Source organism: Vigna radiata, chromosome 7, assembly GCF_000741045.1.
Source record: "Vigna radiata var. radiata cultivar VC1973A chromosome 7, Vradiata_ver6, whole genome shotgun sequence".
NCBI lineage: Eukaryota > Viridiplantae > Streptophyta > Magnoliopsida > Fabales > Fabaceae > Vigna > Vigna radiata.
The window spans coordinates 28,774,153-28,796,038 of NC_028357.1; the positions used below are offsets into that span (position 1 = coordinate 28,774,153).

General features: G+C 31.6%; 3 protein-coding genes across 4 annotated transcripts; 2 read left to right on the forward strand and 1 right to left on the reverse strand.

Moving 5' to 3' along the window:
- Window positions 1-3,890: 3,890 nt before the first annotated feature.
- LOC106769388 lies at window positions 3,891-8,547 on the reverse strand. 2 transcript variants are annotated; one of them, XM_014654994.2, is made up of 3 exons: window positions 8,157-8,547; window positions 6,655-7,160; window positions 3,891-4,889 (listed from the first exon to the last, which is right to left on the reverse strand). In XM_014654994.2, exons 1-3 carry the CDS (start codon window positions 8,197-8,199, stop codon window positions 4,038-4,040), a joined length of 1,401 nt encoding a protein of 466 aa, XP_014510480.1. In that variant the 5' UTR covers window positions 8,200-8,547; the 3' UTR covers window positions 3,891-4,037. The 2 variants fall into 2 exon arrangements, with proteins under 2 accessions (XP_014510480.1, XP_014510479.1); XM_014654993.2 differs by having other exon boundaries at window positions 6,655-7,245; window positions 8,157-8,546.
- A 7,628-nt stretch (window positions 8,548-16,175) lies between these two features.
- LOC106769558 (ADP-ribosylation factor-like protein 8a) lies at window positions 16,176-19,242 on the forward strand. Its single transcript, XM_014655223.2, has 7 exons — window positions 16,176-16,404; window positions 17,092-17,173; window positions 17,267-17,299; window positions 17,418-17,539; window positions 18,415-18,576; window positions 18,743-18,863; window positions 18,952-19,242. Exons 1-6 carry the CDS (start codon window positions 16,367-16,369, stop codon window positions 18,858-18,860), a joined length of 555 nt encoding a protein of 184 aa, XP_014510709.1. The 5' UTR covers window positions 16,176-16,366; the 3' UTR covers window positions 18,861-18,863; window positions 18,952-19,242.
- Window positions 19,243-20,928: 1,686 nt separating this feature from the next.
- LOC106766268 lies at window positions 20,929-21,882 on the forward strand. Its single transcript, XM_014651010.2, has 3 exons — window positions 20,929-21,253; window positions 21,483-21,510; window positions 21,589-21,882. Exons 2-3 carry the CDS (start codon window positions 21,490-21,492, stop codon window positions 21,880-21,882), a joined length of 315 nt encoding a protein of 104 aa, XP_014506496.1. The 5' UTR covers window positions 20,929-21,253; window positions 21,483-21,489.
- Window positions 21,883-21,886: the final 4 nt, after the last annotated feature.

Here is a 21,886-nt window from a genome sequence, read left to right on the forward strand (position 1 = left end):
AGGAGTTAGCATGGTACCTTGAGTTAGGTTATAGTTTGTGGAATCCATTGAAAGTCGTACAGTAATTAGTAGCTAGTGGCCTGCACGTTATGTCTAAGATGCATGCTCTTCTTTTTCTTTCTTTTTTTCCCATTCTCTCCACCTCAAAGTCTAAAGTGTATTATCATCTTTATATTTGACAAACATTTCAGCTTTTTCACGAAGACACAGGTTAAGGGTTGATATATAGAAGGTGTCTTTTGGCCATGAAACCACATATCTATACATTGTAAGTATAATATTGGGTTCATCTTTTTAGGTTTGTGTATCTTAAACTTCTATTGATGGTACTTGCCCCCTCCAAGTTGTAACATACCACAAGCATCCTCCTTTTGCACCTTTTTCCTGGTTGAGTTATAAAAAAATGTGGATCTGCTTTTGTTCAGTGTTTATTTAAAGAGTGTTTGATGCTGGCCCATACCTTCTACATGTTTAAGCTTTACTCTCCTTTTTCTATATTATTGACAACGACCAGTTTACGCCTTTTATGTTTTAATGGGACCATCTTCAATTGGAAAGAAACCCAACTTAAGCTCAATTTTCCAACTCACACTACTTCAGGATTTTGTCCCTCTGTCTGTGTTTTCCATTTTCAAACAAAAACCCTACCTCTTCTTTCCGACAATAATACAATACTTTATGTTGCTAATTTTCAGTAACACAAGATAATGAATATCAGAGAAAATTGGGATTGATGTGACATATCCTACTTCTTTCTGGATCATATTTGGTTATGGCTTTATGCAGAGGAAGAGCCCACACCAGATCTAGGGCCGGTTACTCTCAAACATCTTATAGGTTTCCGCATAACTAGGCCCACTATCAGGTCTGTCTAAAATCAGCTCAACATAACATATCCTTGTTTGGCAAAACTTGGCCCAAATTCTTTTGTCAAACGGAAAGCAATCAATAATGTTTGTAGAACTTATCAGGCAGCATATTTGGCACCAAAATAAAAACACAAAAAAAAAAATGTATTTAAACCTTTAATATATTAATTATTTTTTTTAGAAAAATTTTAAACTGATCGATATGGATGAAAATTGTTAAACAATAAATAAAAGCTTGAGCTATTTCCAACTTCTTTATGGAAAATTCTTACTTCATAATCCTCCCATTTATGGAGGGAATCAATAAAAAAATTAAAAATATTTTTCATAATAAAAATAGTTAAATTTATGAGAAAGACATAAATATTAAAAATGGAGGAAAATACTCAAAAAAAAAAATTATGAGCAATAATGTTTATATGAGCTTACAAATAATTTAAAATCTCTCATATATCTGATATATATTTATGTAAAATTTAAAGTGATAATTAATAAAAAAATTCTTACACAATTAGATATATTATATAAAGACTTCAACAAACACTCGAGGCACTCTAAGCTTTCAACCTCTCTTCTAATCGATTAGAGATTGTGTTTGGAGAACACATTTTGATACTCAAATTAATTAAATACATTAACAAATAATAAATGTTATAATTAATGGATATTACTAGTTATCTTGCAAATTGTGTTATTTATATTATTATTTATGTGTTTTTTCTTAAATGGTATGATCCATGTATCTATTCATCTTTATTAGCTTTAGTTAATCAAATTGATTAGTTAATTAATTATATTTAATCCCAGATTTAAGTCAATTTAGTCAACATTTTAAACATGTTGGTTCTCTTTAAGCAACTAAGTTATACGTATAGAACAAAAATGAATCATAAAAGATAAATCTTCGACATTGAAAAAATTATCATCTAAATCTATTTTAAATAACAAGTTTATTATTTAAAATTCAAAATTCATAAAATACGATAATTTAAAAAATTCTCCTTTACGATGTCATGAAAATTCTGAGCTTTAACTTCAAACTGTTTTCATCATAATAATTTAATTTAACTTCTCCTTTCTTGTACAATAACATTGGTTGTTTGAGAATGAGAAAANAAAAAAAAAAAAAAAAAACAAGAACTTTCAACTTTTCTTTAGTAGTGAAAGACTGGAAAATGGAAAACATCATTATGTTTTTTCTCAAAAAGGAAATACCTCTCACTGTTTCACTACTTCTCATTAAAATCATTTGTTCTTGTACATGAAACTTGTCATTGCCTATGCAAAAGTGAGAGTTTATATATCATTACATTCTGTAGCTTAAAAAAAGATAAACAATTGAGTGCTTGCTATTGATTGGTTTGGTTTTGAAGTATTATTGTGCAAAAATGTCTTGCAACAATTCTGTACTCATCATTCCAATATTTAATGAAGAAAATATGGTATTTAAATTGCAAAATAAAGTTAATTTGTACCAAAAATATCGTATTTACTGGTACAGAAATTGAAAAGACATAATGATTCATGTGGACATTGAAAGTGGTGAAGACTGCAGTAATTAGATTATAACCAAATTACTTGTTATATTAAAAATATATATAAACTTTTAAATAAACATATATCATCAAATGTGTTAAAAAATCAACTTACGTTGTCATGCACTGTAAGATGTTGGTTGTGGAATCGATGTATTACATTGATTTAGTTTTTGAAGAATTATTATACAAAAACGTCTTCCAATAATTCTGTGTAATCATCATTCCAATAGTTAATGGTGAAAACTAAGATATTTAAATGGCCATAGATAAAGTTTATTTTAAAATAGTTTATAAAATATTGTGGAATTTAGTAAAAAATTTAAGCTATAAAACTATCACAACAACAAGCTCTAATATTAGCCATAGTAGACTGTCCTCTTAATATATAAATGTGAATTAGAGTAAGAGATGTTACATAAACTAAAATTTCTTAAATTTTAGAGATGTTCACAGCTAAACTAAAATTTCTAAAATACCTAACCTATTGTTAAATTACTTAAAATTGAAAGTAACCAACCGAAACAAGTAAAAAAATATAAAAATGTCATCAATAACAAAATCATTAGAGGTGTTTCAGAAAAAGGTCATGATGTAGCTGATCAACCATGCTTTATTATTATACTTAAAACCTTTTTGGGAAAAATTGGCATGTTCGGTCTAAAAGTTCCTTTGATGTTCTCTTGAGACTGAAATTTCTATGTCAAAGTTCTCAAAAGAGTTAGTGAATTTTTTATCAAGCATGCAACTAGGTAAGATATACAGTGAGTTTTCATTTGTGACAAGCTAAAAGTTACATATGATATCTTGGAACATAGATACAATGCCAAATTTAGGACACAAATTACTCCATAACATTGTATACCCAGTGGAAAGCTATCATTTATCTAATATAGGATTTTGATTGAATGATATTTTTAGTCCTTGAAGGTTAAATAATAAATAAATAAAAAGTTCCTGGGTAACTTTCATTGTTCACCTTCAACCTTTCATCTCTCATCTTCCTTTCACCTTACATTTATGGACTACATTAGAAATTATACTTTAATAATATCATACAAGGATTACATTTGCCTTTAATGATAACATATAGGAATCTACACAAATTAAAACTGAATATGAGAAATGAAAATTACTTTCATGACCTTTAATTTCATTTATTTAAATTCTAGGAGTAAATGAAAATAATTTCACACTTTCAAGGACTAAGTTGATCACTCTACCTGTTATTTTCATATTTGCTTGTTTGAACATTACACAATGAATAAAAGATGAATATAAAGTATGACCTAAGGTATATGAAATATGTTTAATATATAGAAATGGTAATAAAAGACTCTTTAACACTCTCTTTCTGACAGACATGTTATCATTTCTTAACATTTATCGAAAACTATAAAATCACAAGTAAGATTCATTAAACAGGTGAGACGTACAATTTTTGGTGATCTCTAACAAATTTATTCTATACAGCAAAGAATGTGTACTAAAAAAAAAAAGTATGTTGGAGAGTGAGTTACTATATTTCTCGTATCTGTAAAGTCCGAAGAATTAGTACTTGTTTGATGATCACAAATGTACAGCAATGTCTATGAAGAAAAAAAGAAAAGAAATGTTGAAGAAAAAAACGAAATTACTTAAATGTGCTCCAGCCCTGAGGCAGCCTCCATTTTCTGTGCCAATAGATAGAAACTCTTGACCAGAGTGGTAATCTAGAAATGTACTCTGAGGAATGATGAGTAGGTCCTTCCACTATCAAAGGCAACCAAACATATCTTGAGTCCCTTAAGTCCGATGGATTCCATCTATCAGCCATGAAAATAAATGAACCTGAGAAGCCAGGTAAGGGAAGCACAAAAGTGCTTTGAGCTAGAAAGGTAGCAATTCGAAACATTTTGTTCCCTCCAACACACGGATTTCCCAATGTTTCCCAAGGCCCCAGGATTGACTCAGCTGCATGAGCCAGTGCTTCATTTGGGGCCCATCCCGTGCATCCTGATGTGATCATGTAATATGTACCCTGGTGTTTGAACACAGCTGGTGCTTCTCTGCGCTGTCCCACAAAAACTCTTCTCATGACAGGCATCAAGTTCAGATAATCTTCAGTCATGGGTCCAATGTGTAGTACGTTGTTTTCTTCAGAGGAGTATATAAGGTATGCCACACCATCCTCATCTTTGAAAACTGTCATATCCCTGCTTTCATATCCGTGGGGTCTTTGGCTACCAAGATATTCAAATGGACCATCAGGTGTATCACTAATTGCTATGCCAACAGCAGCTTTTGTATAATTGACATCGTCAATGTGCATCCACATGACATACTTTCTGGTTTTGTCGTTGAAAATTACTTTTGGCCTCTCAAGCACATTAGACTTGTACAGGTCGTGGGTTCCATTCATTTCCTCAGCAGCCAATACAATACCTTCATTTTTCCATGTCCACAAGTCCTTAGAAGAATAGCAACCAACTCCTATAATGTCCACCTGATGGAGAGAAAGAGAGATAAAGACTACATTTTTGTCCCCAGGGTATGCAGCTGAGTATCACATACATGTTTGGTTGGGGAAAATATACACCCTTGAGTAGGCTCATATCATAGTAATAACATCGTTATTCTCACAAACTGACTTGGAAACAGTTATCTATAAATCTTTCAGCAATCAAGAATATGTTAATTTTTTTATCAGCATCAAGAATATCTTAATGTTGAAGAAACAAGGTTACTTCATGTTCATAAAGTATAGGGATAGAATGCAAAATCTGTAAGTATAATTGGAAGTGGACTTGGGACCGAAACACCCTGCAACAAACTCACCAGTGCTACCGTTTAGAATAAAAAAATAAATTCTCAAGTCATTTGATGCCGAAACAAAAGTTTACATTGGGCATTCCATATATTAACTTGCTATTGACATGTGGAAGGTCCAAACAGCCAACGTGTTTTCGTTTTTTTCTTTTTTCAATGCAACGCCATGTAAAACCTTCTTACAGCTGTATAACAACTCAAAGGGATTGGAGTATTTAGGAGAAAAAAGTCTTTGTTGATCATCAGAATTTGAGAAAACTTGCATGTCTTGACAGTAAAAACACATTGTTCAGAAAAAAAATAAAAAACGGTGTTCAGTGGATTTCTGAGCCTTGATGGGACATAAAAGCTATGATATAATGAAAGGAATTGGAAGCCCAAGATGGGTAAAGATAAGCTATGGAAATTTCAGTCAAGGCAGAAGGTCTCATCTTGGGAATGTACTAACTCATCATCATGTAGCCCAACCTAGTCAAAGTCGTAGTGTATCCTCCCTCAAAGAAGGTATATCATTGATTTGATTGGCAAGACTGGTTTATTGGAAGCTAAGCCATGTTAGATACCGCAAATCCTACTGTCAAACTTACATAAAATGATGGTAACACGTCTGCAGAAGCAGAACTACGAAGAAAACTGGTTGGGGCACCTAACTAACTTCCAGTCACACACAAGACTTGACAGATTTATTTTCTCTCTTAGTGTGATGACTAATTAGTTAATTAACATCCTCCAAGGACAGCCAGTTGAGACGTTTTGCACACTTTGAAATCCAAATGGGGCTACCAGGCAAGGCGCATTTGATGGTAACTGTGTTCACTGCGAGGTGGACAAATTGTCTAGCACAGTTTGGACTGGTTCATTGCCTCGAAAGTGTAAGAAACAAATAGTGGCGCATTCCAGTACGGTGTTTCTATGCCCACCTCTGTCATCTGAGTTTGTTTTAAGGATATTAAGGCCTAAATCTCTTGGTATGTTTCATGTTTTTGGTAAAAGCTATCAGCATATTATCATGTTAGTATTTTCATTTGATTCAAGCTGAAAAGATTACAAGAATATGGATATATTATTCCAACGTTGGCATCTAAAGAAGTAAATTGTCATATGAAACATAGAATTTCCCTGCTAAAAGGCCTCGATAATGATGATAATAAGAATGTTAGAAGTAAAGTTGTAAATAAAGGCCCCTTCTTAAACAAAAACAATAACCGCAACAAACCAGTAAATACATGTCTAAACAGGTTGCTAGGGGCAAAGAAGGATCAATGCATATGCCAAACTCAAATGTGTATCTTTAATTTGTCACCAACACAAAAGAAGCTAGCCACTAACAACCACTAAATTTATTTCATGAAATGACAAACACTAAATAAACCCCCATAAGCATCAGTTTGATTATGGGCTAATGGTTAAAACAAAAATATTTTTCAATTAAAATAACTTACCCGGGCAGCTCCTCTCTTGTGAGCACGGTATGTGAGCCCATCTTTATATTCACCATACCAAAAGTATGTGTTTGATCTTTCATCATATAGAATGCCCCCTCCATGAGCTTGAATAGGATTTCTATCGGTATCCAACCAAATTCTCCCAGGGTAATAGTAATAGCTATCATTCCCAGTGACCTTTACTGGATCAATAGCACTATTGTTACCAGGAAAGAAAACATGTCTCAGTCGTGAATCTTCATCCAAGAATTCATCAACCAGTGGAGTTACCCGTTTATGCCTGCGTTTTGCAGCCCGAGGGGACCTCTTCCCCTTTTGTGGAGGAAGTTGGATGATTTCCTCTTCCACTTGTTGGAGTTCACGAAATTGAGGATGATTACTCGCACGCAGTTGCACCTCTCTACCTTCCCCATGTTTGTGGTGAATATTGGAATACAGATGAAACAAAAGTAGGCATCCTAACAAGCTCCATATCACAGCTGATGCAGAATAGCATCTGCTCCCTGCATTGCAACGTAAAGTAGTTGGTTTCCTGTATAGGTTCCTCATCCTCATTTTCTCTTCCTTTTTAGTATCTTCAAAATCACGCTGGAAATTGCAATTAACAAAATGCAACCTATTGAGACCCGATAACTCAATTGAAACAAGTCACAAAAATCTGCTTTACATGCAATGAGTAATGAGAACATATGAAAATCGTAAAATAAAACACTTTATAATTGGGTTTCTGCCCTTGTTGTGTACTTAACGATTTAAAATAAATGTCTCGTGTGTGATAAAGATATATAGTAGTTTGATAAGGACACGGTGGACAATGCTTGAATGAAGAGAGACAGGACACTTAGGCAAAAGTTTAGTGAAAGGAGGTATTGTTTGATGAAATACTTGATGAAAACAGTATACATGTGTGTGAAAGGAAATTGAAGCAGTCTCTATATCTCTGCCTATGAATGTATATAAAGAGAGGCATAAGAAATAAAGAAAGGAAAGAGACACGTAAAAGTTTCAGTTCTTCATAGCAAGTTCTTCAAGATTTTAGGCATTAATTTTAATAATCTCGGACAAAAGGTTAAAACTTGTATTCATTTTCAAATTCTCGATATCCTTATTCGATGGTTCCCATACGAAAAGTTTGGAACCGAATCCTTTGCAGTCGAAAAGTAAGTGAGAATAGTATGTATGTTCATCGCAATAAGAGATTGCCATTAGCGCTAAAAGCTGATTTTACAGAAGCCACCTTACTTGTTTCTCTGTTTTGCTACTGAATGAAATTATTTCAAAATTCAGACCTTAATCACATTAAATTCATCATTTTAACCTTTACAAGGTGAAAAGGGTTTTATCACAAGATCGTACGAGGATAATGCAGGGTAGAATGCGTGATTCCTATAAGAATAAGAGTTCAATACTGTTCTCCACAGACTCGATTTGAAAAACAAAACAAGAAATTGAAACTAGAAAACAAAGCTAAATGTGGTTGAAGTAGAAAACTCACTGACCTGGAACAAGCCGAACTATGGAAGTAGCAAAATAGCCCGACATGAGGTTTCTTGTTTGTTACAGACACAATGAGTAATAGATAGGGTAAATCCAGTACTTTGCGGTCCAAAAAGAAGGAAATTAAGAAGACGAAGTTGTCGTTGCGAAGTTAACTTGGGGCGCTATTTGGATCTGAGTTTACGACGTTGACATTACAACCACCGAAACCAAAGATACCCTTGTGTTTCGGTGCCTTTTGTCCTTTAGTTATAACAGCTATCTATGAATCTAACTTACGGTTCTTCAACTTCTTCCCATCTTTAATCAACCACAGTACTGTGATCACACATACAACACGGTTTGCCACATATCAGCATTTAATTTAGATTCAGTACCATCTATACTTTACTTTGACATGCACCACCCTGTACTTTCACCATATTTTTAATCAAGTCTTTATAATTTCAAAACTTATACTAAGGTTGTCATTGTTTTAAAACATTCAGTTAAATGTTTCTTGCATACAATTTTACATTGTAATTTTTTTTATCAGTTTCCTTACTTTTATTTCTCTACAAAAAGATCTTCTTCAAAAATAGTTATCATCCGATTCCTCAATATCTTCTAAATAGTTCTCTTGTACTCTGTTTCAATTCTTTATATAATTCATCTTTTTTTATTATTGATTCTGGAGCAAGATTAGTTGTTCTCTAAACAAATTTCAAGTTTTTTCAAAAATAAAATCCATTAATATTCATTTAGTCAATGACTTCATAGTTACTTCACATGGCACCGTTCATTTTATTCTTAATTTTATAATGGATTAAATATGTTTTTAGTTTCTATATTTTGGGACGATTTTGATTTTAGTCCTCTTTCAAACTAAGGTACAATTTAGTCCTTCAACTTTAGAAAACTCTGGTTTTAGTCCTTTTTACTAAATATTTTTAACTTTATTTGTTGTTTCAAACGCGTTTTTTAGTTAACATTGAAGAAAAATGTGTCAGACAGTGTAAACAATCCAAATGCTACAATGAAACATGCTTGAAACAGCAAATAAAGTTAAAAAAATTTGGTAAAAAGGACTAAAACCAGAGTTTTGTAAAGTTGAAGGACTAAATTGTACCTTAGTTTGAAAGAGGGACTAAAACCAAAATCACCCCAAAATATAGGGACTAAAAACATATTTAACCCTTTTATAATTCATAATCTGATATATATATATATATATATATATATATATATATATATATATATATATATATATATATATGGGGTTTGCTAACTTGAGTACGTTTTTCAGTTGGTACATTTTAGCAACGTATACCACATTTCAGTAGACAAAAATACCCTTATATCATGAATTCTAAGTTTTAAGGTTAAGGATATTTTAATAATTTGCATTCTCAAAATTAAAAAAAAAAAAAAAAAAACCAAACCCTTACTCACTTCCTTCATTCCTCTCAATCCTTTCTCCTTCATCTTTCACTCAAACATTTTCTCTGTCATCTCTGCACTAGCTCAAACTAAAAGAACACTCATTATTAAATAAAATGGTTGGAGAAAAAAAATACTTACATAAATAAAAAAATTAAAGCACCTAAATTTTTTTTATATAATTTTAAATGAAATTTCAAGATTAAGAATTTTTATTGTTTGATTTTATTGTTGAGAATTTAATTGTATTTTGATTTGTTTTTTTCTTTAGTAAAGGAAAACAAGTTAATCATTTCTACCAAAAAAAATTAAATGGCCATGGAGCAATGTTATGTAGTAGTCTCAGAATGTAAAGGAAGGATGCTCATAAGTCTTGGTGAGAGTTGTGTCCGTCGGCTGTAATATATATAGTGAAGATAATGAAATTAAAGAGGTTTTGAATGAACTTTTTTCGGAAGGTGAATGTGTCAATGACTCAACTCTTTACACAAGTAAATTGTTTAATAATGAGTGTTTTTTTAGTTGGGACTAGTGCAGAGATGACAGAGAAAATGTTTGAGTGAGAAAAATGAAGGAGAAAGGGTTGACATGAATGAAGGAGGTGAGTAAGGGTTTGGGGTTTGTTTTTTTAGTTTTGAGAATGAAAATTATTAAAATAAGGCAAGTGTTTCTGATTTTTTTTTTTCAATTAGGGGTTAGAGTAGTGATGACAGAGAAAAAAGGTTGGAGTGAAAGAGATGAAAGAGAAAGGGTTTAGAGGAATGAGAGAGGTGGATAAGGGTTTGGGGGGTTTCTTTTTTTATTTTTTAATTTTGAGAATGAAAATTATTAAAATACCCTTAACCTTAAAACTTAGAATTCAAACTTAGAATTCATGATATATAAGGATACTTTTGTCTACTGAAACCCGGTACACATTGCTAAAATGTACCAATTGAAAAACAGTGACTCAACTCTTTACAAAAGTAAATTGTTTAATAATGAGTGTTTTTTTAGTTGGTGCTAGTGCAGAGATGACAGAGAAAATGTTTGAGTGAGAGAGATGAAGGAGAAAGGGTTGAGAGAAATAAAGGAGGTGAGTAAGGGGTTGGAGTTTTTTTTTAGTTTTGAGAATGAAAATTATTAAAATAAGGCAAGTATTTCTGATTTTTTTAATTGGGGCTAGGGTAGGGATGAGAGAGAGAAGTTTGAAGTGAAAGAGATGAAAGAGAGAGGGTTGAGAGGAATGAGAGAGGTGGATAAGAGTTTGGGGGTTTCTTTTTTTATTTTTTTAATTTTGAGAATGAAAATTATTAAAATAACCTTAACCTTAAAACTTGAATTCATGATATATAAAGATATTTTTGTCTACTGAAACCCGATACACATTGCTAAAATTTAAACAGACGTACGCAAATTAGCAAACCCATATATATATATATATATATCCTACTTTTAGTTTTAATCTTTTTTTCTATTTCAGAATTTCTTTCAAGTCTCGTTTATAAGTTAAAGGTTTCAAGTTTTTTTTTGCCAAATACAATTAGCACAATAAAAATGGTTGATTTGGCTAAATTACAACAAGTCTCTACCACCTTATGTTCCATTAGTCAATCACTTAATTCCTTCATACCATCAACAACAACAATCTTTAACATTTTTGCTTACGACACGGACAAAAATTCAATATTTTACATAAACAATTCTGTTTTATTTCAAAGCATAATAAAGACTCATGTGACATCTTTCACTTAGCTAAACCAAAACAATTATCATATTTTATTAGTGATAGTAGAGTCGCAAAATTGTTTATTTTCATTCACATGGATATTTGGATCCCTCAAAATAAAACACCTTTTTAATTATTATTTAATAAAAAATCTTATTTTTTTCATTATCAAGGTTTTTTTTTTCTTTTTGGTATGTTTCCACCCACCATCCTCACAAAAAAATTGATCCATGTTCTAAATGTGGTGTTTTATTTTTGGGATTTCAAAATGGCAATAAAGAAGTACAATACTTTAAATTTAGATTCAAAAGAAACTTTTTTGTCTAGAAATATCATTTTCATGAGACCATATTCCCCTTCCAAAGATCCAATGCTCACACTCCCAACCAGCCCACCCATTCTTTCATATTCCTCTACACCTTTTACCCAAAACACCAACCTAATTTTTAGACTTCACATCACATTACAATCCTCCAACTCTAAACACATATGTCCCTCTACTTCCTTCTAATCCATCCTTATCTAGAACTCTTCTCAACTCACCTTTATCATCACTTGTCTCACCAAGTTCACCAACCACCACCAAACCATCACCCACACCATCTCTTACAAAACCATATTATTCAACTCTTATACAACCACACGAAAAGGAATCAACCCGCCTTTAAAATTACAGGACAAAGACATAACATACAATCTCGTCTTTCAGTACCAATTGAACTGACAAAACAAAACACACAAACATGTCATCAGCCCATTAAACGAACAACAATGATACAACTTGACAACCACGAAACAATCTGACTACATTAGACACAACCTAGCAACTAACAAAAATTAGCTCGACCAAAGAACAAAATTACTTGGCCAAAACCACTCACAGTTCAACAACCATAAAAAACAACTCAACCAATGTCAAAAACCTCATGACCAACCTCCAAAACATATCGGTCGAGTTCTAGAACCCCTAAATCGAGGTCCAAAACAACTTGGTACAAACAACCTGACCAAGATTAACCTAGCCTGGCCAACAAATAACCTAGTTTGGCCAAGACCAACCCAATTCAACCAATAGACAATCCGACATGATTTTCACTTGTAGCACCTCGAAACAACATTAAATAACTCAAAACAACATGGCTTATCAACTTAAACAACTCGAGTTACATTTGGACAACACAAATTAAAACCTAATAGCACAATATCGAACCAGATGGCCTAAATTCACGGGAATAATACAGATTAAAATTTTAACATAACAGACACCATACCTAAACAACGCATAATCAAACTCATATGTGGTTCAAATGAGGACAACTCGATGTTGATCCTAAACAACACAGATCACTTCATACAACTAAGTTTTCTTATCCTAAAAAGTACATATTAGTGCCTACAAAAAATTGTTCCAATTAAACCCCACTTAGTACACACCTGATACAGATTGACACTCCTCCATTTCTATTGAGAATTAAACACTCTGTCGTCACCATCAAAAAGTTGCACAAAAATTCAATAAAAAAAAACATTATAACCACTAAAAGGAGTCACCTACGGTTGAAAAGGTGCAACAACATGAATAAAAAATGAAATACTCATTTTCTTCTACGCAATATACCATCATCACCTACAATGCATAGTATCTTAGTAAGATCACATCACACTTCCTTTGGCTACTAACATTTTGATATAAAAAAATACCAACTCCAACAAGGTCGATCACTACCATGGCACTAGCATCCAATGGAAAACTAAAAAAAAAGGTAACTTTAATACCCTTACCAACCCTACTATTATTCATTTAGAGAATAACCTTAATTTGAGATTGTCTAGGTTCCTCTCCAAGCCTATCTAAAAGTCCATTATTGCACAATAAAATCAAAATAAAATATATTTTATTTATAATTGATGTCTAATTAAAAATTCCATTTTAATTTTTCCTTACCTACCTTATTTTTCATGTTGAATTATGATCACAAATTTTTGGAAAACCTACGTATTTTCCATGTTTTTGACCAAATACAACCAATTTGTTCCCATCTCTCCACCTTTCACAAAGACGCCAAACCCTAAAATAATTTTTTTGCTCTAGCCAAGATTTTAACACATGAACCCCCAAGTTCTAAATAAGCATTCCCAAATAGACTATCACATTTATCTAGTCATAAACATGCACAACAAAAAATACAAACATAGTCACACATAACACATTCAATTAATATAAATAATTAAAATAAAACATATCTTATACACACAACAAGAATCAAACCCATGACATCCAAGCCCATAACCTTTTTAGATATTTTATATTTCTTGGGTCTTACACTTAACCTACCTAGATGATATCATCAAGTTAAGCTCGTACACACAAAACTTGCCTAAGTCCACAACACAAAGCTTGCTCAGATAAACGATGTCATATCCTGCCCAAGTTAGTTATACAAAGTGCTTAAGAAAACATCATTGGTCAAAGACGACCTCCCACAACTCTGCCAAACGACCAATCAACCAAGAAAGTAAAAGATGACCACATATTGTTGACAAAAGAAGAAGATGAACACCTTAAAGAGTTTTGATGATGATAATTCATGGATAAATTTTGGAGACTTAAAGAATGTTTGGATTCAAAAGATATACTAAAGACTTAAGAATTTAGTTGTTGAAGACTTATAATTTGTGTATCTTATTTAAATTAGTAGGTCAAAAGTCAAAAGGCATAACTCAAAAGACAACAAATTAAAGAAAAGCTTATTTTTCATAAAAGTTCGGTGATAATAGATTATTAATCGATTATCACTATTGATAATCGATTATCCAAATGAAATCCAATTTTTCACAAAAGACTATGTGATAATCGATTATCACTTTCTAGTAATCGATTATCTCATCGAGAAAATGTTTTTTGAAAAGTTTTTGTGATAATCGATTATCAATGACAATTGTGACTTAAATCTTCATTTTTCTTGACCTAATTTTCAAAAGTAAGAGTCTATGTATTTTGGGTAAACATAGTTTCTAAAAAAAACTTCTTCAGTAAGAGGTTTAGAATTATGACTACTAGAGAAACTCTCTATGTTTGTGAAAAGAGACTTTGAAAAACCACTCTGGGTAGAGCAATAACTTTCACCAAGTGGGTTCTTGTGTGATTGAGTGTTGCCATTGTTGTTACGAAAAGTTGTTTATCCTTTGTATGATTCAAATGAGGTGTTGATTTTTTATGGATTTAAGGAAGGTGTATTTTCATCTCCTATGTAGTTCAAGAGAGGTGTTTTTATCCTTTGTAGGACTCAAATGAGGTTTTCATCCCTTGTGGATTTCAAGGGAGTTGTCTTTTATCTTTTGTGACTTCAAGAGAGATATTTTCTAAACATATATTATCTTCTTTGTAATTATAAATTGTGGTTTACTTTTAGTGATTGGTTAATCACTCTTTAGAGAGATTAACATCTGGTCATAGGGTCTTTTGATTTGAACCAATATAAAATTACTTATGCAAATCTCTCTTTCCCTATACTTATTATTCTTCTTGTTATTATTTAAAAAGAATTGATTTTAATTGTAAAGATAGTTTATAGAAAGTAAGAGATTATTAACAATCATCATAACTTAACTTTTCATATTCTTAACCTAATTTCGAAAATAAACTCTATAAGTAAAGTGGTAGACTTTCATTTGAATAAAGATGGGTTTCATTATAACTTTGTGTGGAAAAACTTTGAAAATCTAGTATGGGTAAAATGATAACTTTCATCAAGTCTGATCTTGAGTAATTAAGTGTTGTTTTTGTTGTTAAGTGAAGTTGTTCACATTTTGTGTGACTGAAATGATGAGGTGTTCATTCCTTGATTTCAAAGAATGTGTTTTTTTATCTCTTATGTGATTCAAGATAGATGTTTCATTTCTTGTATGATTCATAAAAAGTATTTCATTTCTTGTGGTTTGAAAAAATATATTTTTAATTTTTTGTAGTTCTTTATAAAAGACGTTTTCTTTCATAAAGGATTCATTCATTAGTATTTATAATTTCATTAGTTTTTAGTTAATCTTTATTTAAAAGTAATTAACAACTAAATGTAAAATATTTTGATTTAAACTAATATAAAATAACTTGTATAATATTTTTTTTCTTTATTTAATTGTTGTTATTATAAAAGAAATGAATTTATTTTAACTTGATTTTAAAAAATAAATATAAAATTTTATTACAAAACTAATTAACTTTTTTTTCTTTTTAATTTTTGTCTAATGTAAACATTCTTACGTGAATAATATGTGGAATGATATTAACAAAAGGCAATATTTGTACAACCATTTTTTAAAGACATAACAGGTTTAAAAAGAGACTTATGTCACCTACACATAAAAGAAAATTTAAAATGGTGAATTAAAGTAAAATTTTAATGAAAATTTCAAAATTTAGACTTATGTTTCCAATACAATTTTACCCCTTAAAAATCATGTTTTACAAATATAGCTTATCAATTTTTTTTATTTTGTTTTAATCTTAATTTTATAAATTTTAAAAAACTATATCCTTAACTCAAGTCATACTCATCAATTTTTGACAGTTGTGAACACCTCCTTGGACAGGATGGCGTGAGCCAGAGATGTTCAGCACTATTCAACATACACATGGCATATTCCCATTTGTTGACGTTCAAATATAATCATGATATCATAGCTGTGTACCCTCTGCCCACACGCGAGTGTCACCACGCAACTTCCCAGTAGAATCTCTTGCTAAAACTTTCTAGTGCTTTGTGTGTCACGCGCTTCACAACGAGGATGGGTTAAGTAATGTCACGACAGGTTCAGATTGTATAAATAAACTTTAATCGCGAGATATGATCCCCTGCATCGCCACCATTATTGATCCAGAAGCACTTCATTTGTCTCTTCTGTGTGGGACCCGTGTGATTCAAAACCCCAAAGCAACAAGCACTGTTTAGAAAAATAAAAAGCAGTTTCCATTATGCGAATTTCATAAACAGTGTTGAAGGATCTGTGTGGGGGTTCGAGTTGAAACAACGGAATCGAGATCCGTGTCTCTGTTTGTGTAGCTTTCTCTATCAGTGAAGAGAAGCGATGGGGTTGTGGGAATCTTTTCTCAATTGGCTTCGCAGGTTAGTTAGCTTTTTCTACTCCAACAAATTATCACAATGCAGTTGTTCTTTATTTATTTATACATCGGTTTAAACTCAGAATTAATTGATTGTTGTGATAAACGATTGTGAATTCATTTAATGTTTTAGTGTAATCATGTATAGGACTTTTTAAGATGTTCACTGCCGCAAAATATTTTCTCTGTATTACTGAATTCGTGACAATTATAGTCATGCGATTTTTGTGTAATTAGATATGTATGAGCAAATCCAATTTTGCTCTTTCTTTTCTTTCTTGGTGGTGTTTCAAGATTTTTTAAAGGGAAGCATGAATGAATTCTTGTATATAACTTGTTTTGGATTATATTAGTTTAAGAACTCAATTCGATGAAAAAAATATTGTCTAACGATTGGAAAATCATTTCAATCTAAATGAATTCTAGTCAATTGCGAAGTTAAAGTGTTCCCAAGCAACAGTGGCTGCTGCTCGGCTTAGGTAATCTGTACACTTTTGAACAAGTGTTTGCTGAAATTTAGGAACAGCTATTGTTTGTACTAAATCTGATTCTATTTTTGTGACAATTTTTATGGAGTGTTAGGTTGCACCTAAGTTGAATTTTGGTATGTACTTTTTATAAGGATGCTTGGTCTGGGCTTAGTGGATTACTTTATTCAAAGTAGCTTACCTCATTATAAATTTGATTGCAGCCTCTTTTTCAAGCAGGAAATGGAATTATCTTTGATTGGACTTCAGAACGCTGGGAAGACTTCACTTGTAAATGTTATTGCTGTAAGTATGATAATTTTTTTTTGGATTTATCTTAGTAATTTTCCATTAATGGAACTGATTCACTGAAAGATATTTTTCTGATCTTCTTCCTAGACGGGTGGGTACAGCGAGGACATGATTCCTACTGTAAGTGTTATTTGCTAAATGCTTTCGGTTATAGCTTTCTCCTTGAGTTACTGTATGAAGATTTCTGCTTATCAAGCAACATGATATTCTGATCAGTTTATTTGTCATCTGATTTCAGGTGGGATTCAATATGAGGAAAGTAACAAAAGGCAATGTTACAATAAAGTTATGGGATCTTGGAGGACAACCTAGGTTCCGCAGCATGTGGGAACGCTACTGTCGTGCAGTTTCTGCTATTGTGTATGGAGCAAACTTCTCAATTCCTTTTGATTATAAAACTCTCTCTCTCTATCTCCCTGTTAGCACTGGTACATTCAATGAGACACATCATTGATAAATGCAGAAATCTTCTAGTGTACATTTGTACTTTTGCATTGGTAATCTGTCAACATATGCATGGTAATTCCATAATAGAGTTGTTCATGAACTTACACAATTGTTTGTTTTTGTTTTCCTAGTTGTTTCATTGTGGTAAGTTTTATCCTTTTTAGGACTGAAGATCAAGTTATCATTTTACCTCCATGAGCCCAAACTCGTATTTAATTAGTGAACTTGATGCAAACTCAAGTTAAATGCCCATGTCAACAGCTCTTGCCTTGGTTTAATATTATATTTTATCTGTACCCGAAAAAAAAAGGGAAGAAAGTGCAGAGGGATCTGTTTGTCTGTATTAATTGATTTTACCAATGACTCTTTAAGTCGTGTCACGATAAAGATTATTTACTAGTTAATATGGCTTATCATGGTTAGGGCAGTTTGTAAGGCGAGGAAGTGAGCATAGCTCTTTGAAACTTTGTCCTGTATGACCGGATTGTTCTTAACTGAATGAGTTATATGATTTCACTAGTTAAATCTTTCACCTTCTGTGTTTTATTGCTTCCAGTTCTAAAAGACATGGTTTCCTAGTTATTCCGAAGTTATGATGCTGCTGAATAATGTCTTCCTCTTCGATCTTCCATAGATGTGTGATTGGATCATGCTGTTGTTGCAAATCTTTCTCCAAGTTGATGCATTTTCTTCTCCTGCATTAACATTAGCGCAGGAGTCCAATGTTATCTTGATCTATTAAATAACGGATTTTGGTTACAGTTCCCCTAATATGATGTTTCCTGCAGTTATGTTGTTGATGCTGCAGATCAAGATAACCTTAGCATATCAAAAAGTGAACTACATGATTTATTGAGTAAGCCATCACTGAATGGTATTCCTTTGTTGGTATTGGGGAACAAGATCGACAAACCAGGGGCTCTGTCTAAAGAAGCTTTGACTGACCAAATGTACGTTATGTCACTTTTATTCTAATTTGTAGCAATAAAGAAAGTAAACTAGTACTTGAAGCTACTTTACTGAATTGATTTGAGTTATTACGTGTTTTCCTGTTTCTTATTTTCTTTCTCTTATTTTTATATTGCTTGGGTGCTAAAAGAGCTATCTGGTATGCAGGGAACTGAAGTCAATTACTGATAGAGAAGTCTGCTGCTTCATGATCTCGTGCAAAAACTCGACTAACATTGACTCTGTTATCGATTGGCTTGTAAAGCACTCCAAATCAAAGAGCTAAGAGGTTTCTTAATGTTTTGTACTCTAATGTAATTTCAATGAAATATATCTGTAAGTTGCTGAAGGCGTCTGCATGCCTAACTTTTTTGCAGATATTTTATTCTTGCCCTCTTCTCATTTGCTTCTTAATGTAATATCAAGTCCAATGGGGTATCAAACCACAAGATGAAATGTCAAGGTTTGTTTAATGAGTGAATCATGTTGTCATTGTCAGCTTAGTTGCATTTTTAGAATACTTTGCAGAACTGCAGTTGTGAGAGGAATTGGTTGTCTATCTCTGTAAATTAGATTAGATTTTTCTAATGGTTAGCATTGTGTGGTCTTGTTATTTCCTGGGTATGTCAAATACAAATAAATTTGAGTGGATTAATTTTGTCATTTTATAGTGTTTGAAGTTTTTTATTCTTGCTTTCTACAACAATTCCAGCAAAACAGAAAAAGATAGCTCTATAATTTTTATACAAAATAATAATTTTATATTCAGAGTTTATCGGTCGAGACAAATTACAAGAAGCACAACTCCTCTCCAGTATTGAACAACTCCAAAAAGATATGGGTCCCACACCCCGTTTTCTTTCTCTCTTGAGCCGGTGAGGATCCAACTCCAACATGTATTCTAACTGAACTATTATTATCATTATTTCTTCAGTCATGACTATGTGTATGTTAAAATTTTGAATACCTTGTGATAAAGTTGGTGTTTCACGGAATTTCATTGTTGAAGGTCCACGCTATAGGGGTGGGAGAGCAATACATGGCTCCCACCGTGAAAAACCTCTTCAGGAACCATTAGATCATTTCCTTTTTAAGTTGATGGTTCATATTTTCTGTTTTTCGTTTCACTTTTATTTGTCTTTTTTACTCACTTTTCCAATTTTATTCACCAACACACTTTTCCAATAACTTTTCTTTCTTAAAATAACTGTTACATAATATTTTTAATATTATTATTGTTAAGAAATTATGTATTTTTTAAATTGTATTTTTTATTACATTAAAAATATATACGTTATTATTTTTTATGAATAATATATATATAATTTTGTAAAAACAATATCAACAATTTATATAGCTGTTATTTAGAAAAAAGAGGGTTATTTAGTTATTTAAAAAATATTTATTTTATTAAATATATAATAAATATTTATTTTGTTAGATAAATGACTAATATTATTTTCATTATTGAAAGATAAAATTATTTAAATTAAAAGATAATATTATATGAAGTTCTCAAATAAAAATATTTTAAATACAATAATATTTTTTTAACGTTTTTAATTAATTACTTCTAGAAGTAATATAAATATAAATGTGATATTACCTTAATATAATAAAATGTAAATACATATGCGTAGATTACCTTTTCTTGTAGGTTATAATTAAAATCAAATTTGTATTAGGGTAAGTTTATTCTGTAAAATAATATTGTGATAATTAATTTATTCAGAATATAATTAAATTAATATTTTTATTTCGACAATTTTATCGTGCAAAATGATTTTGAGATATTAATTTTTTTAGAATTAAAAAAAAATACAGCTTTTATACGAGATTTTTTTAGCAAACAATAACTACAGATTTTCAAATTTTAGAGAGCAACTTACTTTCTCAACAGATTTGTTTTTTTTCAAATTCAAACATTAGCCCAAAAGAATTATTTGTTTATTGTCAAACAGCTTGTTTTGTTTAGAAACAACTGAAAAATTCAAGGTTTTGTCCATGGCATAGTCTACCTATTATAAAATGAATAAATACAAGATTTAAATTAGAGAACTAATATTTTTTAATCTCTCTTACCACTACTTAATACAACAACTATCCAATTTATGAGTGTCATTGTTTGTGTGTGTGTTATATTTATCAGAAACATAAATACTAAAAACGAAGATCATCTTCAGGAGAGGAACAAAAATACATATTCTAATGAATTACACTTTTTTCTAAAGTACATTTTACTAATTAACTAAAATTAGTGAAAAATAAAAAACATTTGTACGCTAAAAAGAGTAATATTCTCTAAAATATAAAGTTTTTAATAATTATTTTATGGAAAATGTTTATTTGACACCAACATTTGACACAAATTTGACACTGTCTAGGTGTCAAATTTCTATTGGGTGATGTTTTATTTATTGAAATAGTTTTTTAATAAAGTGGCAGGGGCAGAACTGGAATAATGAGTGTTTGAATATCATTTTGGAATTGGCGGTTTCATTTTCGTTTCACTCTTGCTTGAGAACANTTTCGAACACTTTCGCCTTCTCTCCAACGTCTTCGTTCTTCGTCCACCACCATCTCCATTGCTGCGTTCTCTCTTCGTTCTTCGTCCACCACCATCTCCATTGCTGCATTCTCTTCATTGCTCCGTTCCTTTCGTTTTATCTCAACCAGGGAAAGGCGATCATTGAGAAGGTAAGCCCGTAGTGTAGGTATGTCGTTTTTGGTTTGGTTGGGCTTCGTGTTTGTTTCGTCATTTGCTGCCATTGTCGCGTTTTGGTGGTTTGGGTTTTTGTGCATCATTTCACTTCTCATTATAATGTTGTTGTTTAGGTGTTAATTTTATTTTTTTAAACCCTAACCAAGTATTGATATTTGGGCTCTTTGGTGTTTTGATTTTGTGTTTAGTTGGAATGGCTTCCGGAATCCCAAAGGTAACATAAAGTTTCTTACTTTTATTTAGTTGGGTAATTTGTTGTTAATATTAACAATGTTTTCTTTATGTCTTGTAGTGGAGGGTTTGTACTTCTTTGAATTCATCTTATATTATTGGCATGAATCGTTTGTTGAGAAAAGATCATGTTCAACGAATTGCTATGAATGAAGAAGTGTTGAATGAAGAAGGTGTTGTTGGAGGTGATGAAGAAGCTCTGTTTGGAGCTGCTAAAGAAGCTCTGTTTGGAGCTGCTAAAGAAGTTGATGAAGGAGTTGTCTTTGATGAAGAAACCGGAAAGGAAATTCAGATGTTTGTTCAAATTGATGGTGATGGTTGTAGGATAGGTTTCCTGTGTTCAAATGTAGGATAGTTGT

Coding starts and splice junctions, on each gene's coding strand:
- LOC106769388 (XM_014654993.2), bottom strand. CDS start 7,212: ATGAGGATGAGGAACCTATACAGGAAACCAACTACTTTACGTTGCAAT. Junction 4,890..6,654: donor ACAAGAGAGGAGCTGCCCGG/GTAAGTTATTTT, acceptor TCTCTCCATCAG/GTGGACATTATAGGAGTTGG.
- LOC106766268 (XM_014651010.2), top strand. CDS start 21,490: ATGGCTTCCGGAATCCCAAAG. Junction 21,511..21,588: donor TGGCTTCCGGAATCCCAAAG/GTAACATAAAGT, acceptor TATGTCTTGTAG/TGGAGGGTTTGTACTTCTTT.
- LOC106769558 (XM_014655223.2), top strand. CDS start 16,367: ATGGGGTTGTGGGAATCTTTTCTCAATTGGCTTCGCAG. Junction 17,300..17,417: donor GCGAGGACATGATTCCTACT/GTAAGTGTTATT, acceptor ATCTGATTTCAG/GTGGGATTCAATATGAGGAA. Junction 17,540..18,414: donor CGTGCAGTTTCTGCTATTGT/GTATGGAGCAAA, acceptor TGTTTCCTGCAG/TTATGTTGTTGATGCTGCAG.